Source organism: Colobus angolensis, unplaced genomic scaffold, assembly GCF_000951035.1.
Source record: "Colobus angolensis palliatus isolate OR3802 unplaced genomic scaffold, Cang.pa_1.0 Scaffold13, whole genome shotgun sequence".
NCBI lineage: Eukaryota > Metazoa > Chordata > Mammalia > Primates > Cercopithecidae > Colobus > Colobus angolensis.
Window position 1 is genome coordinate 6,461,829 of NW_012114252.1, and position 23,398 is coordinate 6,485,226.

Genomic DNA, 23,398 nt, shown 5'->3' on the forward strand with positions numbered 1-23,398 from the left:
GCAGGAGAATGGCTTGAGCCTGGGAGGTGGAGGTTGCAGTGGACCGAGATCGCATCACTGCACTCCAGTCTGGGTGACAGAATAAAAAAACTGTCTCTTTAAAAAAAAAAAAAAGAACTCACAATGAAACATGAACCAGATTAATACATATATATACATATGTACAGGCTAACATTCCTGAGTGTGAACTGTCTTTTTGAACATGCTTGATTAAATACTTAGCAACTATAATAAATTGCTTTACAGATTAGTTAATAGTCAAGTTCTATTTTATAATCAGAAATAAGCCAAAAGGCCTGTAACAAATGCTGGGTTTAGCTTTTAAGTGAGGCAGGAGGTCCAAACTCTTAAGTTTAAATATAAGTTCCTGCATGTTTCCAACACCTTTAATCAAGGAATATTTAGAAAGACACCAAAACTCGTGGCCTCAAAGAATAAAGATATAATATTTTATAGTCATTTCCCTTCTCTCTTACATACCAAATAATTATACTATAGAGTCTGGTTGGTGGAATATGTGACGGGTACTTTAGGATTATAAGGACTGTGACCTCCTACAGTGTGTGGGGTGGATCTCTATCAGAGTACCCTGGGTACTTTGATCTAGTCATCCTTTTCCTCTTGTTTGTTCATTCATTCATTGGGCAAACATTTATTGACTGCTATGAGGTGTCTATGACAGGATAGACACCAAGAACAACAGACACACAAAAGATACAGACCATAAACTTTTCAAAAGGAGGCAAAGAAAGATACGGGATATAGAAAAGAGAAGAGCATTCTCCAACAGAGCGGCAAGATAGGCAGCCGTCTCAGAGGCACAGATACGAAGCCTGGCCAGGCGTGGTGGCTCATGCCTGTAATCCCAGCACTTTGAGAGGCTGAGGTGGGTGAATCACAAGGTCAGGAGTTCAAGACCAGCCTGGCCAACATGATGAAACCCCGTCTCTACTAAAAATACAAAAATTAGCCAGGTGTGGTGGCACGTGCCTGTAATCCCAGGTACTCGGGAGGCTGAGGCAAGAGAATTGCTTCAATCCAGGAGGCAGAGGTTGCAGTGAGCCGAGATCGCACCACTGCACTCCAGCCTGGGCGACAGAGCAATGATTCCATCTTAGGAAAAAAAAAAAAAGAAAAAGATGTGAAGTCTTTAGAGGAAATGAAAGAAGCAAAGACAGTGGTAGGCAGAAGGAATAGCATATGCTAAGGGATGAATGTAGGAGAGGTCATAATGACTTCCCATGGAGCCCATGCATAAAAGCATCCAGGGAACAGAAAATCATTCTAAATAGTAAGTAGTTTAGTGTCTCAGGCAAGAGGACACAAATTGAGAGAGGGCTGAAGGACAGTAAAAAGGCAGAAAGCAATCAGACTGTGAAAAGCTTTGTTTGCTACGTTCTGAATTTTTGAGAGAGGTTATAGGGAGCCACCAAAGGATTTAACCAGTGGAATCACAGATTTTCAACATCAAAAGTTCATTTGGAAAGTACTGTGGAGATGAGATTGATTAATCTGTTTTGAGGGGTGGTGAGATTGAGGGCACTGAAGACCAAAGATCAGAGAGATGGCTAGTTAAAGGTCTGATACATGTATACAAAGAGAAAAAAAGAGAACTGCTCTAAGGAGTGGCAGCTAGAATTGACAGACAAAGACATATTCCAAGTGTGTGTAAAAGGCTGATGACAGAATGCAGTACATAATAATACAGATGATACACATGTGACTTTTTAAAGAAAATTCTGTAAGTGCAAGAATAACTAAAAATGCCTTAAATTACTATCATGATTACAAGAGAGTAAATTATAAAGCAATGTAAAACCATACACAAGCTATACAGAAATACATAAAATCAGAGTATTATGTTTACTATACTTTTTCAGTAACTCTTTAACCAAAAATATTTAAATTACAGTAATACAGATCTTTATTTCAAGCACATTCAGTAGGAGGAGCCAGACAGAAGTCTGTGATCAAGGCAGGGCCTCTCTATGAACAAACAAAGTTGAAGCAGGAGCCTCATCTGAGTGCATATAAAAGAATAAACGTAAAACTCTTAACCAAGAATCAGGCATAAATAAATCTGACACGAACCAGGTAATCAAAGACTTCCGTAAGTGTTCTGAGAACTCGTTTAGTTTATTTAAGTCTGCAGAGTCTCTTCATCTAGAGTATGCATTTAGTTCACAAAATACAGATAGATATTGGTTGGTAGGTCACAAATCTAACGAATCTCCCTCATCTAAACAATTGATAGGCCTCTCTCATCCCGCTTCAGGAAAGAAAAAACAAACTGCCATCCTAATTTCATTACAAATAAACATTTCAGACAAAACTCCCTTACATGGGCGAGACCCAAATGCCTATGCCACTCACCTCTAGCAATAATCAGCCTTATCTATTGCCACAGTGTACCTTACATATACTATCAATTGTTACATGGTGCTGAAATGGTTGGGAACCCATCGGGTATAAGCAAAATAACATACAATTTCATATTTTTAAAGAAATTTTGATAACCAATAATATTAAATATATTTCTTTCAGCTTAAAATTCCAAATTTTAATGAAGAACATGTCCACCCCATCTCTAGCCTCAAATGAACATAATGAGTAGGATTATACTCATTAAATTTTTAAAAAACTGAAGTATGTAAAAGCCTCCAACTTTTCATTCTACTCAAGTATGAGATAGAGAACTTACTTTTAACTTGGGTATCATCCAATGCTTTGTATTCTGTACTCTTAATTGCTAGCTCCACACCATACCCAGATAAGTACATTTTCCGTGAGCTTGGTTTCTGTTCAAACACATTTATTTTATAAAAAGAGAAAACAGTTAGTCAAACATCTTGTTTGAAAGTCAGTACCATGATGTATTTGGACATAAGGGTAAATTACTAATATTGAAGGTTTTTAATCACTGTGAAAAATTTGGTGGTTGTTTACACTGTCTCTAGCCTATCAAGGAACTAGAATTTGGTTAACGACTACTCTGTAAAAACTTTGTCATGACTACTGCTTCAATTACTTTTTAATTTTTTACAATTAAAATAAAAAGTATCTGATCTTTTCCTGTTATAGCATGTCTTCAATGAGTTAATTAACAGAGGATCAATTACAGACAAGTTTCAACAAAACTGTTTTCCTTTCTGGGGACCCCTGAAAGATTTGCTAAACTAAAAATGCTCTTCACTTGCTGGTTGTCTAGATGTAGGACAACTAGAATGCTGCCAAAAGCAAATACTGGGAAGTAGTGGCAAAGGAGACAAAAAAAAGTTAGTGCTGTGAAATACCTGATTAAAGTTTTCTTTATTTTTCAATGATTAAAATATACCAACTGCCACAAACTAATATCTGTTCTTGCAACAAGGGGCTACGGTTCACTAAAACGGAGTTGTCTGAAATGTTTATGATCAGAATTTTAGTACCTTTAATTTTATTCTTTCTACAGAGGGCAAATATTAAATGTACGCCTAGAGATTACCTCATCAGGCAAGAGAAGTCACCATATTTTATTCAAAAGGAAGCAACCTGAATGAATACACAGAATAGTTTTAAAGTTGTTCCAGCTTCCAGACTGAAATTCTTGTTGGCGGTACTGCAACCATTATCATTTGGCATATCTCAAGGGGTTAGAAAACCACTTTAACCTAGAGCTCAGCAAACTTCCTGGAAGATGCTATGTGTCTTTGCTTAATTCAGGTTTGCATAGGGACAGTTTTGCATGATAGAGGAAAAGGTAGAGATTGGAGGGAAGGAGAACTTTAGTAATGCGTTATTCTTTGTATTCTCTTCTTTCCTCCCGAAACTTTCTACCAAGCTTAATGATACGCATATGGCAGAGTGACTGTTCTTTGGCCTGTTTTATTTGCAAGTAAGAACATGTAAAAGTTAGCTTCAGATATTCAGACAAGTACTTAACATTGCTACACACACTAAAATTTAATTTGCTAATTTGTCAGGCCCACATTATATGAAAGATAGCATGTAGAAATTGGGTTATTTATAATTACAGTAATCTGACAAAGTTGAAAATTTGTTTAGAGTTTTCAATTTCATAACAGCTCAATTTAAAACTACATTTTGAATTTCTAGTCAAAAGACCAATCAGTTGGTGGCTAAGTGAATCGAAACTATGAGGCTGCATATCTTGTTACAGTTCATAAAAGAAATGCAATTTCATACAGTGAATTTCCATTATCAGTTCTGGAAAGTTACTAGCTCCTCAGTAATAAAAATGTTTCCTAAATTCATACTTACTTTCCTCATTTGAAAATGTGTTGATATAAAATTTGAATTGTAGTTTTGTAGTTTAGTAAGTTTGGATTTGCAAACCAAACTACCAATTCAACAGGTTAAAAAAAATCTTTGTTTTTCTATTTCTTTTTTCCCCCCACAAAAAGGCGTATGTTAAAAACGTAGCACAAATATGTCTATTTTTATTAGAATTACATGTTCACTAGATTTACATCATAGCTATTTTGAACATAAAAGATGTCATTCATTAAATATAAGGCTATAATTTGATAGTTAATATGATTTCACAGAAGCATACTTAATGGTCACATTCTCTAAAGAGTAACTTGAGATAGATTCTCAACAGATGGGCATAGCTCCCCAGGAGCATGTTAGAATCACTTGGGAGAACATTTAAAAAAGGCAAACACAGACAATTAACAACAACAAGGGCTTAAATTGCACAGGTTTACTTATACATAGATTTTCTCCCACCTTGCCACCTGAAACAGCAAGTCCAGCCTCTCCTCTTCCATTTCCTTCTCAGCCTACTCAACATGACTATGAGGATAAAGACCTTTATGATGATCCACTTCTATTTAATGAAAAATATATTTTCTCTTCCTTATGACTTTCTTAATAACATTACTTATCTAGCTTAGTCTATTGTAAGAAATACAGAATATAATACATGTGACATGAAAAATATGTGTTGACTGTTTATCAGTAAGGCATCCAGTCAACAGTAGGCTATTAGTACTTAAGTTTTAGTGGAGTCCAAAGTTATACATATATTTTTTAACAACATGAGGGGTCAGTATCTCTAACTCACACATGCTTAAGGGTAAACTGTACTTGTATCTCCCACTCCCACTCCCATTCTCATTTGCCTGTCATTTCTGCCTTACCTGATAGAGAATCATAGCCTTAAGGTGCTACTGTTATTGATGGGAATGTGTCCGTCCTTCTAGCAAACTCAGTTGGGAAAAATTGAGAATTATTGGTACAAGATAATTAGACAATGTAAAATGTTTTGAGTGCACACTTTAGACCCATGACTCTCTATCCTCTTCTTCTATGTTTTTTTTTCTGAAAACACTTTCTTCACCATCTAACATAAATCTGTTTTACATGTCTTGCCACAAAAATTGAAGTTCTCTGAGAATAACGAATGTTTCTCTCTTATTCACTGCTACATGAACCAATGCCTGGCACAGAGGCATCCAAATGTTTATGAAATTAATGACTTAAATATGTAATCATTTACAAATTGTACACACACCCACACTTTCTCTTTATATCTCACTTTACAGATAATATTTATGTAGATTATGCAAATATCTACATGCCAACACACTCAAGAATATTGAAGATTTTCCACTTCTACTAAATAGCAATAACTCACTCAAAATTATACAACGAACAATTAAAATTGAGAATGTGAAGAACACTGAGGGAAAAAAATACATTTTATATGACGTTATTGTAGGCCAAGTCCCCGAAAGATCTTGGCAACCCAGCTCTTCCTCGCTTTCTCACTTGTAAATCTCAGAATAACTGTAGAATGATGTGCTGGAAATGCAAGAAATATGAAGGAATTGCCAGTAAAGCCAAGATCTGTTCCCATTGCTCCTAGAACAGGATGTCTTGCAATGCTTTAGCACAGCTCATCAAGTTGCTCCTAGGTATAAAACCCAGGGCAGAGCAGGCTTTCAGAGTTCCTCAGCCGTGGTGCAACATGAAGGATGTGCACATGAGATTCCATCCTCCTGGGCAGCTATCCTAACCTTTGGGGGATGAGCTTGCCATGAATCCTTAGGTGTCTACTGTCACTTGCTGCCTATCTGTGAGCAATAAAGTTGCTTCCCTAAACTTGTTGTGTGAGTGTTCTGTCTCACCAGACTCATGCCAGCGGATTGATACTGGTACACAGTATTGGCAAGGTGTTTTACAGTCCTCTCATGGGATTAATACCAGTGCAAAGTGAACTTGCATCATAAATTATCAAATATATAAAACAAAATTAAGATATTGAAATAAGCTACTTATCTTCTATCACTAGTACTAAGCATGGTGCCCAACTTATAGGCATTTGTGGAAGATTATTAAAAAGGCCACAAGTGAATAACTCCTTCCCATGTCCAGACTCATTTGCAATGTGACCTTGCCACTTCTCACTAGGAAATTGAGTCTATTTTTCCATTCTTTTGAATCTGGCTGGCTTGTGACTTGCTTAGACTAATATAACGTGGCAGAAGTATCATTGTATGAGTTCTTGGGCATAGGGCTTAAGAGGTATTGCAAGTTCTACTCTTTTTCTTTCTGGAACCCTAGGCCATTATGATGTGAAGAATCATAGTCTAACTCTTGGAAGATGGAAGGCCATGTAGAAAAGAACCAAGAAACTCCAGTTATCAGCCTGAACTGCCATACAGGTCTGTCAGAATAATTCGAATCCCCAAGCTCTAATCTAGTACTGAATGACCCCCACAGTATGAATAATACCAGCAGAAAAAGTGCCCCAACTGTCAACCTACAGAATAAAGAGAAATGGTAAGTCAATATTGCCTTAAGTCACTAAATTTTGAGATTTGTTACAAAGCAATTCAGACACAGACACAGCATCTAATAAATGTGCATGCAGGAAAGAAAGGAAGAGATGACAGATTCCCCTAACAAATTTCTAATTCAAAGAATACCTAGTTTCCTCATAAATAGCAGTAACTTAGAGTTTTTCATCCTCTGTAGTCATATATTACTGCTTTGAGAAGTTATAAGGTAGCTTCAATCAGCTCTAAGAAACTTAAATTTTGGATTCCACATAAGCAGCAAAGCTATGGAATCAAAGCAACTCTAGGAAAAAAAAATATTTTCTAACTTTTTTATTTTTAATTATTATGGATACAGAAAAGCTGCACATATTTATGGGGTATATGTTATAATTTGATACAAACATACAAAATGTAATGATCAAATCAGGGTATTTGGGATATCTATCACCTCAAACATTTTATCATTTATTTGTGTTAGGAACATTCCATTGAAGTCATGGAGACAGAGACTAGAATGATGGGTACCAGAAGACGGAAAAAGTAGTAGTGATGTGGGAATTAAGAGGAGATGGCTAATAGGTATAAAAATACAGTTAGGAAGAATAACATCTAGTGTTCAGTAGCACAATCGAGCGACTATAGTTAATAATTTATTGTATATTTCAAAACAAGGAAAAATAATTTTATAAGCATTACATCCTTACTAAGAGGCACCTAGTTATGACCTCCTCTCTCTTAGAACTAAAATGTCTCATCTTTCTCCTTCTTCAGTGGACAGATATCAGAGGGTCTCAGAATCATATGCTATATATTCCCAACCAATATGCCAGATCTAATGAGGCAAGATCTCTAGGAGTGAGAACACTTTATTACTTAAAAGAACACTCCAATTGGTGTTGGGGTAGAGAATGAGACTGACAATGGAAAACAAAATAACCTTCAACTTTATTTTTAAAGTTTTATCAATTAAAAAATAAACTTGAAGAAAAGATAAAATGTTAGCTGTCAATTGCTGGGTAGTATATACAAAAATGTTTATTATTTTCAGGCTTTTGTATTTGAAAAATTTCTGAAGAAAAAATAAAGCAGATGGAATGAGAATGATAACAGAAGGAAAAGGCGCCTGTGGGAAGGTGAACATTTGAATACCTAGGACAGATACCACCAAATGCTAGTGAAGTTGGTAAAGATACTTAGCTAGAAATCTATAAAGCTTGCTAAAGGCTAAATGTGGGCTAACATGAGAGTGTGAAGCTGGCAGCTCCAGACATAGCAAGGCTGAAACCCTCTAGCACAGGGAAGACTGGGGAAGGTCCTGAGAAAGCTTCTACTCTAATGCTGACAGGGAGAGAGGAAAGAAAATCACTGCTGAAATCCACTTCGGACCTATCTCCCCTACAAAACCAAAGCCTTAATCTTTAGAGGCAAGGGCAACAAAATTGTAGCTATATAGTGCACTGGTGGAAGCCCACTGCAGACAGGAGAAACGGAATAGCTGAAAGTCTTAGCCTGAAGGAGGGACAGGAATATCTGCCAGGCCCCACATTCTGAGAGAGAATCAGAAACCTTGAGACCCAAATTTACAGTCTGCCTAGAAAAGAAACTTAACTAGAACATCAGAGACAACCCTTCCTTACCTGCCCCCTCACCTTCACCTCAAGGCCAATCTAACAAGGGTTGAGTAAAGATAACACTGAAATACAGGTGGGAAAGCTGTAAGAAACACATTCTCTCTGGGGAGCTGTGCAAAGGGAAGATCCAAATCTAAGTGGGAGACCTAAAGTCAAGTGGACCACAAACGTGAAACCCAACCCAACTCCTGACCAGAACAGCTCAATCTTGCATACATGAAAGGCATGGCCTACACTAAAGGCAAGGTCAAGGCTCCTACACAAAATGTTCAGCTTTCAACAACAAAAATCACAAGATATCCAAAATGTCAACGGAACAAAAGTCTGAAGAGACAAATCAATCAACAATTTCAAAATCAGATGTAAAAAAGGCAGCTGAAACTTTCAGGAGGGAATTTAAAATAATGATTAACATGTTAAATGCTCTAATGAAAAAAGTAGAACATATGAATGATCAGAGAGGCAAATTCATCACACATATTAAAACTGTAAGAAAGAGCCAAAAGGCAATGATAGAAATTAAGAGCACAGTAACAGAAATAAAGGCCTTCAACAGAGTCACAGGTAAACTTGATATAACCAAAGAAAGAATTGGGTGGACGAGCACAGTGGCTCATGCCTGTAATCCCAGAACTATTGGAGTCTGAGGCGATGGATCGCCTAAGGTCAGGAGTTTGAGACCAGCCTGACCAACATGGAGAAACCATGTCTCTACTAAAAATACAAAAACTAGCCAGCCATGGTGGTGTGTGCCTGTAATCCCAGTTACTTGGGGGCTGAGGCAGGAGAATCGCTTGAACCCAGGAGGCGGAGACTGCAGTGAGCTGAGATCGTATCACTGGAGTCAAGTCTGGGTGACCGAGTGAGACTGTCTCAAAAAAAAAACAAGATTTGGTTAAGTACAAGGCAGGTCAATAGAAATTATTCAAATTGAATTTATGAAGAAAAAGTAGTAGAGAAAGAAAGAAAAAAATCTCTGCAAGGAGACCTGTCCCTGCCTCAACCCATGGGAAACGTCATGAGTGCCTAAAGGAAGAAATATGCCTGAGGACAAAGACAAAGACGAAAGGCAGGACTGCCGTCCCCAGTCTTGGAAACTCTAACTGCTCTGTAGCTTGAAGAGGAGAGAACACCTCCAAATTCATTCTAGAAGGCCAGCATTACCTTGATACCAAAACAAGACAAGGATACAACAAAAAAAGAAAATTATATGCCAATATCACCAATAAATACAGATGTAAAAATCCTCAACAACATATTAGCAAAATGAATTCAGCAACACCTTAAAAAGATCATGCACCATGATCAAGTGAGATTCATCCCAGGGATACAGGATAGCTCAACATATACAAATCAATAAATGTAAAACACCATATTAAAAGAACCAAGAACACAAAAACCATATAATTTAAATATGTGCTGAAAAGGCATTTGATGAAATTCAATATCTTTTTCTGACAAGCCCCGACCCCCCACAACAAAATAGGTATAGAGGGAACATACTCAAAATAATTAAGGCCATATATGACAAATCCACAGCTAAAATCATTTGGAAACAGTGAATAGTTGAAAGCCATCCCTCAAAGATCTGGAACAAGACAAGAATGCCCCCTTTCACTATTTTTATTCAACATAATACTAGAAGCCTTAGGCAGGGTAATAAGGTAAGAGAAATAAATAAAGGGCATCCAAATTGGAAAGGAAGAAGTCAAATCACCCTTGTTTGCAAACAATACGATCTTATATTAGAAAAACCTAAAGACTCCACCAAAAATGTTTCAACCAATAAATGAATTCAGCAAAGTTGCAACATATAAAATCAATATACAAAATTCACTACTATTTATATACACCAACAGCAAACATTCTGAAAATGTTACAATAGTTACAAATAATATGAAATACCTAGAAATTAATTTAACCAAAGAAGTGAAAGACCTATATTAATACAAAGAAAACTACAACACTGACGAAAGGAATCGAAGAGAATACCAAAAAATGGAAAGATATTCCATGTTCATGGATTAGAAAAATTCGTGTTCAGACAAAGGCACCAATGTAACAGAATAGAGAACCCAGATGTAAATCTACACATCTGGAACCAATTCATTTGGAACCAACTCATTTTCGACAAACATGCCAAAATCATTCATTGGGGAAAGGACAGTCTTTTCAATATGAAAACTGAAGAACCACAATGCAGAAGAACGAAACTAGACCACTATCTCTCACCATACACAAATACCAAATCAAAATGGATTAAAGCCTTAAATATAAGACCCAAAACTATGAAATGACTAGAGGAAAATATTGGAGAAATGCTGCAGGACATTGGTCTGGGCAAAAATTTTCTGTGTGAGACTTCAAAAGCACAGGCAACACAATTAAAAATAGACAAGTAGAGTTAACATTAAGCTAAAAATCTTCTATACAGCAAAGGAAATAATCAACACAGTGAAGCATCAATCCACAGAATGGGAGAAAATATTTGACAAATATCCATCTGACAAGCAATTAATAATCAGAATACATAAGGGACTTAAACATACCCTTTATCACCACTCCTATTCAACACAGTCCTGAAAGTCCTGGCCAGAGCAACCAGGCAGCAGAAAGAAATAAAAGGCATCCAAATAGGAAAAGAGGAAGCAAACTATACCTGTTTGCAGACAACATGATTCTGTATCTAGACAATCCCATAGTCTGCACAAAAGCTCTTTGATCTCATAAACAACTTCAGCAAAGTTTCAGGATACAACATCAATGTAAAAAATCACTAGCATTTTTATACAGAAACAACATCCAAACTGACAGCCAAATCAGGTATGTAATCCCATTTACAATTGCCACAAAAATAAAATACTAATGACCACAACTAACCAGGGAGGTGAATCTCTACAATGAGAATTATTAATACAAAACACTGCTCAAGGAAATCAGAGATGACACAAACAAATGGAAAAACATTCCAGGCTCACGGGTTGGAAGAATCAATATTGTTAAAATAGTCACACTGCCAAAACAATTTACAGATTCCAGGCTATTCCCATCAAACTACCAAAGACATTCTTCACAGAATTAAAGAAAACTATTTAAAATTTCATATGGAACAAAAATGAGCCCAAATAGTCAAGGTAAACCTAAGCAAAAAGAACAAAGCTGAAGGTTACAGTAACCAAAACACCATGGTACTGGCATAAAAACAGACATACAGAGCAATAGAACAGAATAGAGAGCCCAGAAATAATGCCACACACCTGCAGCCATCTGATCTCTGACAAAGCTGACAAAAGCAAGCAATGGGGAAAGAACTCCCTGTTCAATAAATGGTGCTGGGAAAACTGGCTAGCCATATGCAGAAGACTGAAACTGGGCTCCTTCATTATGCCATATAAAAAATCAACTCAAAATGGATTAAAGACTTGATGTAAAGCATAAAACTATAAAAATTATCAGAAGATAAACTAGGAAATACCATTCTGGACATGGTCCCTGGCAAAGATTTCATGACGAAGACACCAAAAGCAATTGCAACAAAAACAAAAATTGACAAATGGGACCTAATTAAACTAAAGAGTTTCTGCACAGCAGAAGAAATTATCAACAGAGTAAACAGGCAACCTACATAATGGGAGAAAATACTTGCAAACTATGTAGCTGACAAAGGTCTAAAACTCAGAATCTACAAGGAACTTAAATTTACAAGCAGAAAATAAATGGCCTCATAAAAAGTGAGCAAAGGCTGGGTGCAGTGGCTCACGCCTATAATCCCAGCACTTTGGGAGGCTGAGGCGGGTGGATCACAAGGTCAAGAGACTGAGACCATCCTGGCCAAAATGGTGAAACCCCGTCTCCACCAAAAATACAAAAAGCAGCTGGTTATGTTGGTGGACGCCTGTAATCCCAGCTACTTGGGAGGCTGAGGCAGAAGAATTGCTTGAACCTAAGAGGCAGAGGTTGCAGTGAGCTGAGATCACACCACTGCACTGCAGCCTGGCGAAAGAGCAAGACTCTGTCTAAAATAAATAAATAAATAAATTAAATAAATAAATAAATAAATAAATAAATAAATAAAGTGAGCAAAGGACATGAACACTTTTCAAAAGAAGACATATGCTGTGGCCAAAAAGCATATGAAAATATGCTCAATATTACTCATCATTAGAGAAATGCAAATCAAAACCGCAATGAGACACCACCTTGTATCAGTCAGAATGGCTACTATTAAAAAGTCAAAAAATAACAGATTCTGGTGAGGCTGCAGAAAATAGTGAATGCACATACACTGCCAGTGATACTGTAAACTAGTTCATTTAAAGTAGTATGGCAATCCTCAAAGAACCTGAAATAGAACTACCATTCGACCCAGCAATCCCATTACTGGGTATATACCCAAAAGAATATAAATTGCTCCACCATAAACACACATGCATGCATATGTTCACTGCAACACTTTTCACAAAGCAAAGACATGGAAATCAACCTGAATGCCCATCAACAGTAAACTGGATAAAGAAAATGTGGTACACATGCACCATAAAATACTACACAGTGCATGCTGGGCTTAATTCCTAGGTGATAGGTTGATAGGTGCAGCAAACCACCACGGCACACATTTACCCATGTAACAAACCTGCACATCCTGCACATGTATACCAGAACTTAAAAAATTAAAAATAAACCCTGCCTCTAATATAACAGTTAACAGTGGAGGACCAAACACTTTCTCCCCAAATCAGGAAAAAGGCAAGGATATCTTCCCTCACCACTCCCCATTCAACATTGACTAGAAGTCCTAATCATTAAGTTTAAAAAAGATAAACGGCATGTAGGTTGAAAAAGAAGAAAAACACTGATGAAAGAAATCAAAGGATGTTTAAATAAATCAAGAAATATAATTTTCATCAACTGGAAGACTGAATATTTTTAAGATGTTCTCTCACAAATTTAATTTATATGTTGATTGTAATCTCAATCAAAATGCCAGCAAGATTTTTTGTAGATACAGACAAGCTGATTTGAAAATTCACAGGAAGAGACAAAGGAATTAGATTAGCTAAAACAACTCTGAAAAAGAGTAACAAAGCTGGAAGACTAACACAACCTGATCTCAAGGCTATAAAGCTAGAGTAATCAAGCCGTGTAGTATTGATGTTAGGATAGACAGATAGATTAATGGCACAGAAAAGTAAAGCCAGAAATAGACCCATACAAATAGGGTCATTTATATTTTACAAGTGGATAAAGGAAACTCAATGGAGAAGGATAATCTTTTAAACAAATGTTGAAACAACTGGATATCCATATGCAAAAAAGTAAATCTCAACATCTATCTCACAAGTTGTAAAAAACCTTAACTCAAATGGATCATAAACCTACGTGTAAACATAAAACTATAAAATGCCTAGAATAAAATCTGCATGACCTTGAGACTGGTGATGAGTTTTTAGGTATAATATGAAAAATATAATCTGTAAACAAAAAAATGATGAACTGGACTTAATCAAAATTAAAAACTCTTCCTCTGCAAAACACATTAAGAGAATGACAAGATAATTCACAAACTCGTAGAATATGTTTGTAAATCATGTATCTCATAAAGGACTTATATCTAGGACATATAAAGAACTCTGAAAACTCAACAAAAAAAGTTCACCAAAAAGAAACTTATGAAAGGTCAGACAACTTCATTAGTCATTAGAGAAATGCAAATTAAAATCACAGTGAGATACCACTGTGTACCTAGAACAGTTATAATAAAAAAACTGACATTAACAAATGGTGGGTAGGATTTAGAGCAGCGAAATTATCTTTCCTGGCTAAGGGGAATGAAAAATTGTACAGTCACTTTGAGAGACAGTTTGGTATAGTTTATTACGAAGTTAAACATTGACTTACCATACAACTCAGCAATAGAACTTCCAGGCATTTATCCAAGTAAATTGAAAACATATGTTCCTACAAGAATCTGTATGTGAATGTGATGGTACTAAGGTGACTGACAGATGACTCTGTGTGATTGTTGAAAACCAACATTGTACATCACAGATGATACTTTTCAAAAAGACATCTGACTAGATTGTGAAATAAAAATATGTTCATAGAAGGCAAAGCTCAATATATATGAAGAAAAAGTCTCTTAAAAATTAATCAGAAAGGTCCAATTCATTCCCATATGAAATCCCAACAACATGTTTCATGGAACCTGGCCAACTAATTCTAAAATTAACATGGCTACATATCATGCAAGAACAGTCAAGGTATTTAGAAAAACAAAAACTAAGAAGCAGAGCTTTATATTTTAAAATATAAAAATATATTTGATATACTACCAGATATCAAAATATATTTTAAAGCTACACCAATTAAAATGTTATATTTGTATAGAACAGACATACATATCACTGCAACAGAATGGGAAGTCTAAAAACATATACATGTCTATATGAAAAACTGGCATATGATGGAGTAGAATAAAGACTTGACTGTTCAATGAAGTATGTGAAGACCGATAATTTTCTATATGGAAAAAAATAGAATTATATCTCTACCTCATAGTGTATTCAAATAAATTCCAGATGGATTAAAAACCAAAACAAAAAATAGAACTTCAACTCTTACAAGAGAATGTCCTTATACCATCATAAAGGAAATCATTAAGGTAAAGTTGAGTAAGTCTGACTATATCACAAGTAATATTTGTAAAAGATGTCATAAACAATTTTTTAAAAAATACCAGACCAGAAATGCATTAGGAGAAGATGCTGCAAAGTATGGAAGATGAGTATTCAAAATATATTAAAAACACCTAAAAACCAATGAGAAAAAAAAGAATCCAATTCAAAAATAGGCAAAGGCTATGGACAGGCAATTTACAAATATATTTGTAAGGTTTTAATTACATTAGATATTAGTATATAAATCTTAATAATTTGGGAAATGCAAATTAAAGTACTCCATGTTGGGAAGACAGTAGTAACAAAGCTAAGTCCTGCCTCTAATGGCCATTATATTCACAGGCACGCGCGCGCGCGTGTGTGTGTGTGTGTGTGTGTGTGTGTGTGTGTGTGCATGCATGTATGTCTGCTGAAAGTGTTACATAAACTTGAGATATAGTAATAAGTGCTATGAAATCATTAAAACAGAAAAATGTGATAGTGTCATAGCAATGGGAAACTAGCGGAATGGGGAACAATACAGCACATACCAGATGCCTGAATGAAAAGTAGTCAGGTCTCAAAAGAAAGAGTTAACAGTACTCCAACACCATGCTTTGTACTTTGATCTAATACTGTATATATTATCAGTATATCGAGTAAATCAGATTTCTTCATTGCACATTCTTAGCAAATATTGTACACATTATTGAAGTATGTTTTATCCAAGTTTTAAAATTAAGGCAAAGAGTTATAGACATCATACCCCCAGAAAAGACAGAATCCCAACATATTTTTCCACATGAAAATCACATTTGTTAAGTTAAAAAAAGATAACTATTCTGGTGAAAATTACTATTTAAATATAGTAAGAAAATTATCATAATAATTGTTTTTTTCTACAGCCAAAAGTAACCCTGGAAAAAACAAGCACACACCTGAATATAATGGCGAAGAACATACAGAATTTCCTCATTTTGAGCTTTTGCAGACAATACTTTGTGAAATGCACTAAATGTTCTAGTACCCATTTCGCCATAGAGAATCACCACTGGTAAGTTCTCTTTGTTTGTAGGAAATTTATGATCTCCTTTAAATAGATAAGGTCTAGTCCTAAGAAAAAAGCAAAACACAAAGTTTTGAAAGAATTGAAAGTCAATGGCATATCAATTCTGTATAACTGCTGCTTACCAAACAATTCATAATATACATAATCACAGAAAAAGAATTTAAATTTCCTGTGATGACTTTGTACACATAACTTGAACTAAATGACAGAAAAGAAATAAAGAATTTGGTTAACCCAAATCTAATATTAAAAACACTTTATTTCCCAACAAGGTTTATTATCTTTAAGCAATAACATATAATGGCAACACAATTTTCAGTGAAATAAAATTTATATTTTATTCTATTAGAAGGTTATAATTTTTCATTACAGCTCATATTTCCTGAAAACAAGGTACAAACATTTAAGGAACAAAGCAAAAGTACTACCTTATTCAAAGATTATCAGTACTTAGTATGAACAAGTACTCATCAAATCCCCAAGTATAACCAAAGAAACCAGGACTCTTACGGTCTAGCACTATCATAAGAAACAGACTTTAACTGATTTCTTATTTGCCAGGCACTGTGCTAGGTTCTTTATACTTATTAGTAAATTCTATTTCACAAAAAAATTAGACAGCTACCACCACTGAAACTTTTAAGTTTCTGAGGTTCAGATAAGTTAACTATTCCGGAAAAGATCAAATGGAAAGCCAGAATTTCAACTCCTGTTTATGGAATTCCAAAGCCCATATGTTTTGGCAATTTATACAGGTAGAAAGCAAACCAAGAGATAAGGAAGTTCAGAGTAACAAGGATGTGGAGAAATAACCTTTTATTTAGTGAATTCTGATCTCTACAATCATTCAGTCAATTACTACCTTTGGATAACAGATGTTAAGGACAGAAGAAAAAAGGGTATGAGTAACATTCCTACAGCATGTTAGTGAAAAAAAGCTGGGTTTTGAAATCAGGCAGAATTTGATTCAATTCTAGCTTAACTACTTACTGACTCAACATATTCTAAATCAAAATCATTCAAGCATTCAATCTTATTGACTAACAGAATAATTTGAGAGATTTCCATAGTTATTTGGCTTAGAATTTGTGATATTACTCAACATCAATACAGAAATGTTATTTATTAAAAGTCTATAAAATTATGTAATTCAAGCATCCTTATATTAGTTTATAGTTTGGCTGTTACAGTATGTATACCCTTCTACTTTTTAAATAAACTTTTCATTCAAGTATTAAATCTTCACACATTTACCTACTTTAATTTGATTACTGCTATTCAAGATGTGATTTTTAAAATACTACTGTCAATGTTTACATAGTTGAAGTATAAAATCAATAGAATCTTAGCCCCAAATAGAATTTCACTTCATTATTGATCTTCTCTGTAACAGATGAAGAGACATGAATGTGCAAAACAAGAGACACTGAATTTGCTCTCTTTCTTCATGAGATGCTATTAATAAATGCTAAAAGGATACAAAATCATACTTCACATTTGAAAACAGAAGTGAAAGAGATTCTTGCATGAAAGTATTAAAATTATTCTCATAAATTTTAACTGAAACCTTGGAACTCAAATGTCACTTATATAGCAGCAGGATTATCATTTTATAAACCTAATTTTATCAAATCAGTATCACAGAAGTACATTTAGTAATTTATATAAGGAATCTTAAATTTTAATGTAAGTCTGAAAATTCTTCCTTCAAAGAATTTACTACTGTTGAAAACTAGAAAGGTTGCCAATAAAAATATGCTAGCACATAAATCTTGAGGTTGAATATAAAAGGAAAAATTAGAGGAAATGGAATAGACTTTACACACAAAGGTAAGGGCTCTCTACCATTTGCTGAGTCTGTGATCAACAGCATCTTCCTTCCTGTACCTATAGACAACATAACTTTCAAAATTTGCTTTTATGATTAATTCAGGAATGGCTTGGATATATCACAGGTAGAAAAATTATACTTATAAAGGATGGCTGGATAAGAGGAAAACGATCCTTAAAAATTAAATAATTATGTTTAAAGGTAGCAATTTTCATTTACTGAATTGACTTAAGGTGTTAAAGAGAATTAATACAAATTAGCATTGGTAAAAATTTTACAAGTAGAGTGTAAAACTTCAGCTTTCTGAAGACAATTCTGGAGTATACATTTTAATATACATGTACTTACCTAGAGATTTCAGTTCTAGAAATTTAAGAAAATAATCAAGGTAACTGTGCAAAGATGTATGTACAAGGAAGTTCAATTACATATTGTTTAGTGTAAACTACCTATATATCTACCCCAAGGAGTGGAATAATCAAACTTATTCATTATGGTATCATTCACTCAATATTTTTCAGCATCTACTACATGGCAGGTGAAGTTTTTGGGAACTGGAGTAAAGGTCACCCTTGTTGTGCCTTAGCAAACAACCTGGCTGCATTGTGCTTCTGCCCTAGAGATCTGGGGAAGTCTGAACTTAAAGGGATGACTTAAGATATTTGATGGAAGAAATTTCAAAGCAGCAAAGTGTTCAGGAAGTTGCCTGGTTGCTTCTAACAACGTAGGCTCAGAGGCAGGAGCAAAGAAATGGCTTTAAGTTGGAATTCATATTTAAGAGGGAAACAGAACATAAGTTTGAAAATTTTGCAGCCTTAGCCAGAAAAGAAAAAGCCCATTTTCAGGGGAAGAATCTAAGTGGGCTATTGGGCAACCACTTGCTAGAGAGATTTGCAGGACTAAAAGGGAGCCAGGAGCTGACAGCCAAGACAATGAAGAAAAGGCCTGGAAGGTATTTCAGAGCTATATGAGGCAGCCCCTCTCCTCATATGCTCTGAGGTCTAAAAGGAAAGAATGCTCACTGCCATGTGCCATGCCAGCAGGCTGCAACTTGCATCCAGCTGCTCCAGTTCCACCCTCAGCTCAAAGGGGTGGAGGTAAAGCTCACATCACAGCTCCAGAGGGCACAAGCCATAAGCCCTGGCAGTTTATAGATGGTCTCACGTCTGCAGATGCTCAGAAGGCAAGCATGAAGGAGGTTTGGAGGCCTCCACCTAGATTTAAAAGGATGTATGGAAAAGCCTGGTGCCCAGGCAGGAGCCTGCTACACAGGCAAGGCCCCCAAAGATATTCTACTAGGGCAGTGCATAGAGGAAATGTGGGGTTAGAACCCCCACACAGAGTCCCCACCTGGATACTGCCTAGTGAAGCTAGTGGAGCGGGGGCTGCAACCCTTCAGACCCAAGGATGGTAGATTCACCAGTAGCTCGCAGACTCTGCCTGGAAAGCCCAGAGGTACTCAACCCCAACCCATGACAGCAGGCACGTGGGTTGCATCCTGCAAAGTTAGAGGGCTGGAGCTGCCCAAGGTCTAGGGAGCCCACCAGGATGTACGTCAGGATGTGGGACATGGAGTCAAGGATTACATGACAGCTTTAAGATTTAGTGCCTGCCTTACTGTGTTTCAGACTTGCATGGGGCCTGTTACCCTTTTCTTTTGGCCAATTTCTCCCTTTGGTAACAGGAATGTTTACCCAATGCCTGCATCATCTCTGTATCCCGGAAGTAAATAACTTGTTGTGATTTTACAGGCTTATAAGTGGAAGCAGATGAGTCTCAGATGGCACTGAGGACACTGGACTTCATGTCGGAATGAGTTAAGACATGGGGAAGAAACTATTGTAATTTGCAATGTGAGAAGGACATGAGATTTTGGGGACTAGGAATAGAATAATATGGTTTGGATATTTGTCCCCTCCTCAAATCTCATGTTGAAATGCAATTCCCAGGGGCCTCCCTTACTCTCTTGCTCCTGTTCTCACTATGTGACGTGCCTGTTCCAGCTTCACCTTCCGTCATGGCTGTAAGGTTCCTGAGGCTCTCACCAGAAGTCAAGCAGATGTTAGCGCTATGCTTGTACAGCTTGCAGAACCATGAACCAACTAAATCTCTTTTATTTATAAATTACCCAGCCTCAGGTATTTCTTTATAGTAACACAAAAACAGCCTAACACATAAAATTGGTACATACCAGTAATTTTATTTATTTACATGTAAGAACACATAACTTAATTGGAGAAGGATCTAAGATACCCTTTATAGTACAATAAATGTTTTTTTAAATATATCTGTATATAAATATATGCATTAAAAAATAATATACATTAAACTGTTACCAGAATTATGGGCCATTTTCCCTTTCCACTTTGCATTTTTCTGAAGTATCTGAATTCTTTTATAATGACCATGAAGGATTTTTTTTAACTTTAAACATACAGCTTTCCATTTGGGACAAAAGTTTAAAGCCACAAAAAAGACAGTCATATTGATTTGAAGTGGCATTTGGAGAGCAGTCCCTGACACTAAATTTTACAGTATCTCCAAAAATATTTACAAAGACACAGAAAGAGACAAAAATTCTTAATGAAGTTGCAAACTAATAATAACTTTATATCATAAATTGGGAATAAAGTCTACTTACTATAAAACCTATGCTGTTCAACTTAGAATCATAACTGACAGTCAACCTTACCACTTAAAACAAGAATGTGCTAGTAAAAAAAGAAGAGTAAACTGATTCTTCATCTCTCCCTACTTCCTATTCCACTGTTCAAAAAAATCTATGGTCTGGATCTGCCCCGAAACTTTATAGATATAATATTAAAATGTGAATGAAGGCCAAGAGTGGTAGCTCGTGCCAGTAATCCCAGCACTCTGGGAGGCTGAGGCAGGCAGACTGCTTGAGCTCAGGAGTTTGAGTCCAGCCTGGGCAACACAGCAAGGCCCCGTCTCTACAAAAAATAGAAAAATCAGCTGAGCATGGTGGTTTGCACCTGTAGTCCCAACTACTCAGGAGGCTGAGGCAGAAGTACAACCTGAGCCTGGGAAGCAGAGGTTGCAGTGAGACTGCACCACTGCACTCCAGCCTGGGCACTACAGCAAGACCCTGTCTCAGAAAAATAAAATATGAGCTATATATCTGGGGGAAAGTGACAGCAATCATTACCACCCTAAATGACTATAACTTTCTCCCAGTACTCTCTTTTCAACAAGTAAATAAAACTACCATTAAGAATAATTTTAAGAAATTGGGACAATGAGAATACCACATAGTAAAGAAAGACAACTTTGATGACCTAAATATATTATAATTGAAAAAAAGAAAAACAAACCAAGTGTTTAGCTCAACCACAGACAGAAGAAAATACATAAATGCAAAATTTATTAGGTTAGAATAAAAAAGCAGAATAAATTTATCAGTCATTTCTTTAAAAAAAGATAAAAACCAAAGAAAATGAAAACTAAAGAAAATCTAGGAAGGAGAAACATACCTACAGAGAGGAAAAAAGTAACATATTTATATTACTATAAATAACCTATGTAAAAACAAATTATATGCTTAAGTAAGAAAAAACAACCATTGACCAATATTGATAAGAGGTCACAAACCCAAGAGTATATGCCTAAAGTTTACAAAAGGAAAACAAAAATTATTAACTATAACTTGTCTACAGAGAGAGGCGGGGAGAATGTTTCTGTCAGGCTGCAGAATTGTTTTACCCTACTTACAAGCTAGTAAGTTAGCTTTTTACTGTTTCATGGATTCTGGCAACAGACAGAAACTTCTAAGTCAGAAACAAAGAACTTGATACTTGTGGCACAGCAAGCAACATGAGCATTAGTATGTTTACATGGGTTCCCCATGGCCCCACATCCCATAGGGAGAAGATGGACCCACAAGAATTCTACACAGGCAGTGGGTATGGATCACACCTAACGAACACTGAGTGTGGGAAACCCATTATTTAATAACAAGCAGTAAGCAAGCTGCCCTTTGTCCCAGGGGAAAACATTAACTTATCCCTCAAAGTCAATTACTGAAAACACCCCGAGAAAAGGCCATGGTAAAGAGCAGTCAAGGCCTCACACGGTCTTGGCATAGTCAGCTTGTCTCTATTCACACTTATCAGGGAATGGGTTTATAATATGTACATCTATAGGAGTACACCAGACTGTCAGATGGGCAAGTGCAAATTACTTTCACAGTGTGCAAGCCCCAAGGAGTGCTATTTTTAATCTGCCCATCTGTAGTCTTCCAAGTGGCAGACCAGACAGGTAGGCCACTGGCAACAGCACAAGAGTCAGTATAAATGTATTATATTTCATCAAGGGGTCAGATTTTGTTCAGGGAGAGGATGACGGCCTTGAGTTCTGCCCACTGAGTAGAGTGACCACTTCAGCTTTTGGTTTTACAAGGCTTATGCCTGGTGGAATGGTAGCAGAGGCAGTCCAAAGATCCCACCAGCTGTTAACTTAGTTAAACATACCAGCAGCCTGGCCCAGGCATTTAGGGAAACCACTGTGAACTGAGGGCCCTTCTGAGCCAGTGATCTTACTTCAGGTAGTGAAATGGGTTCACTCCCAAAAGAGTAGCTGCCACTTTTTCACATATACCTGGTATCATGCTAGGGCCAAGAAGCTGTGCTTTTGAATACATAATTTCCATTTGAGCAGAGAGGCTTGTTGGGTCCCTTCCACCTTGCCAGACACTGACTCCTAGTCGAACTACATGAAAATGTAAATGTCATATGGTAGAGTCACAAGGCCTCCATGGGTCAGGCGTTCAGTTTCAACAAGAGTTTAGCAGCAGCTTAAGAACTGCTCATTTTAAAAAAGGGTGTGTACTAAGTGGCTGAGTCAGGCAGGTGGCACTATTGTACTTGGAAACAGTCTCTCTGGGTAGTCCAGCAGCTATCAAGTCTATACAAAGTTGTGATTGTCCTTTCTCCTTCTGGGATGGATTCTTTGTTGTTTCTGCTGGACCACCTGGGAGTGTCTATGTGTGGTAGTCTCTGAATGAGAGTTTCCCTCTGGGCTTCACAAACATTGACAGCATTCACAGTGTAAGCATGTAAAACACCAATACCAGTTATACAATCAGAGCCAAAAAAATAATCCATTAAATCAGACAAATTTGAGTGCCTTTTCCTTAGGAGCAGAGATCAAGGAACATGTATTGGACTACAACACAATCAGGAGACTGCTATCGCCCACCAAGAGCACAGGGAGAAAGAGGAGGGCAGTGGGAAGAAATGTTAACTGTTGACCCTTTTTCTTCTTGACCCATGGGCCCTTAGGAACTTCCTCTTCCAGAAGCTATGTGTCAGTCAACATCCCACCCATGACAGTCTCCAAAACTATCAAGAACTATAAAAATCTAAGGTATGATTTTACCTGACTTACAAACTAGTAAGTTAGCCTTT

At 36.4% G+C, this 23,398-nt stretch overlaps 1 protein-coding gene across 1 annotated transcript in view; it reads right to left on the reverse strand.

Annotated features, from left to right (window-relative positions):
• UGGT2 (UDP-glucose glycoprotein glucosyltransferase 2) overlaps positions 1–23,398 on the reverse strand; it is a 249,095-nt gene that overhangs the window by 198,527 nt on the left and 27,170 nt on the right. The window contains exons 5-6 of the mRNA XM_011933802.1: positions 16,014–16,188; positions 2,702–2,798 (exon numbers count right to left, since the gene is read on the reverse strand). Of these exons, the coding sequence (XP_011789192.1) occupies positions 2,702–2,798; positions 16,014–16,188 (272 nt within the window). The remainder of the gene's footprint in view (positions 1–2,701; positions 2,799–16,013; positions 16,189–23,398) is intronic.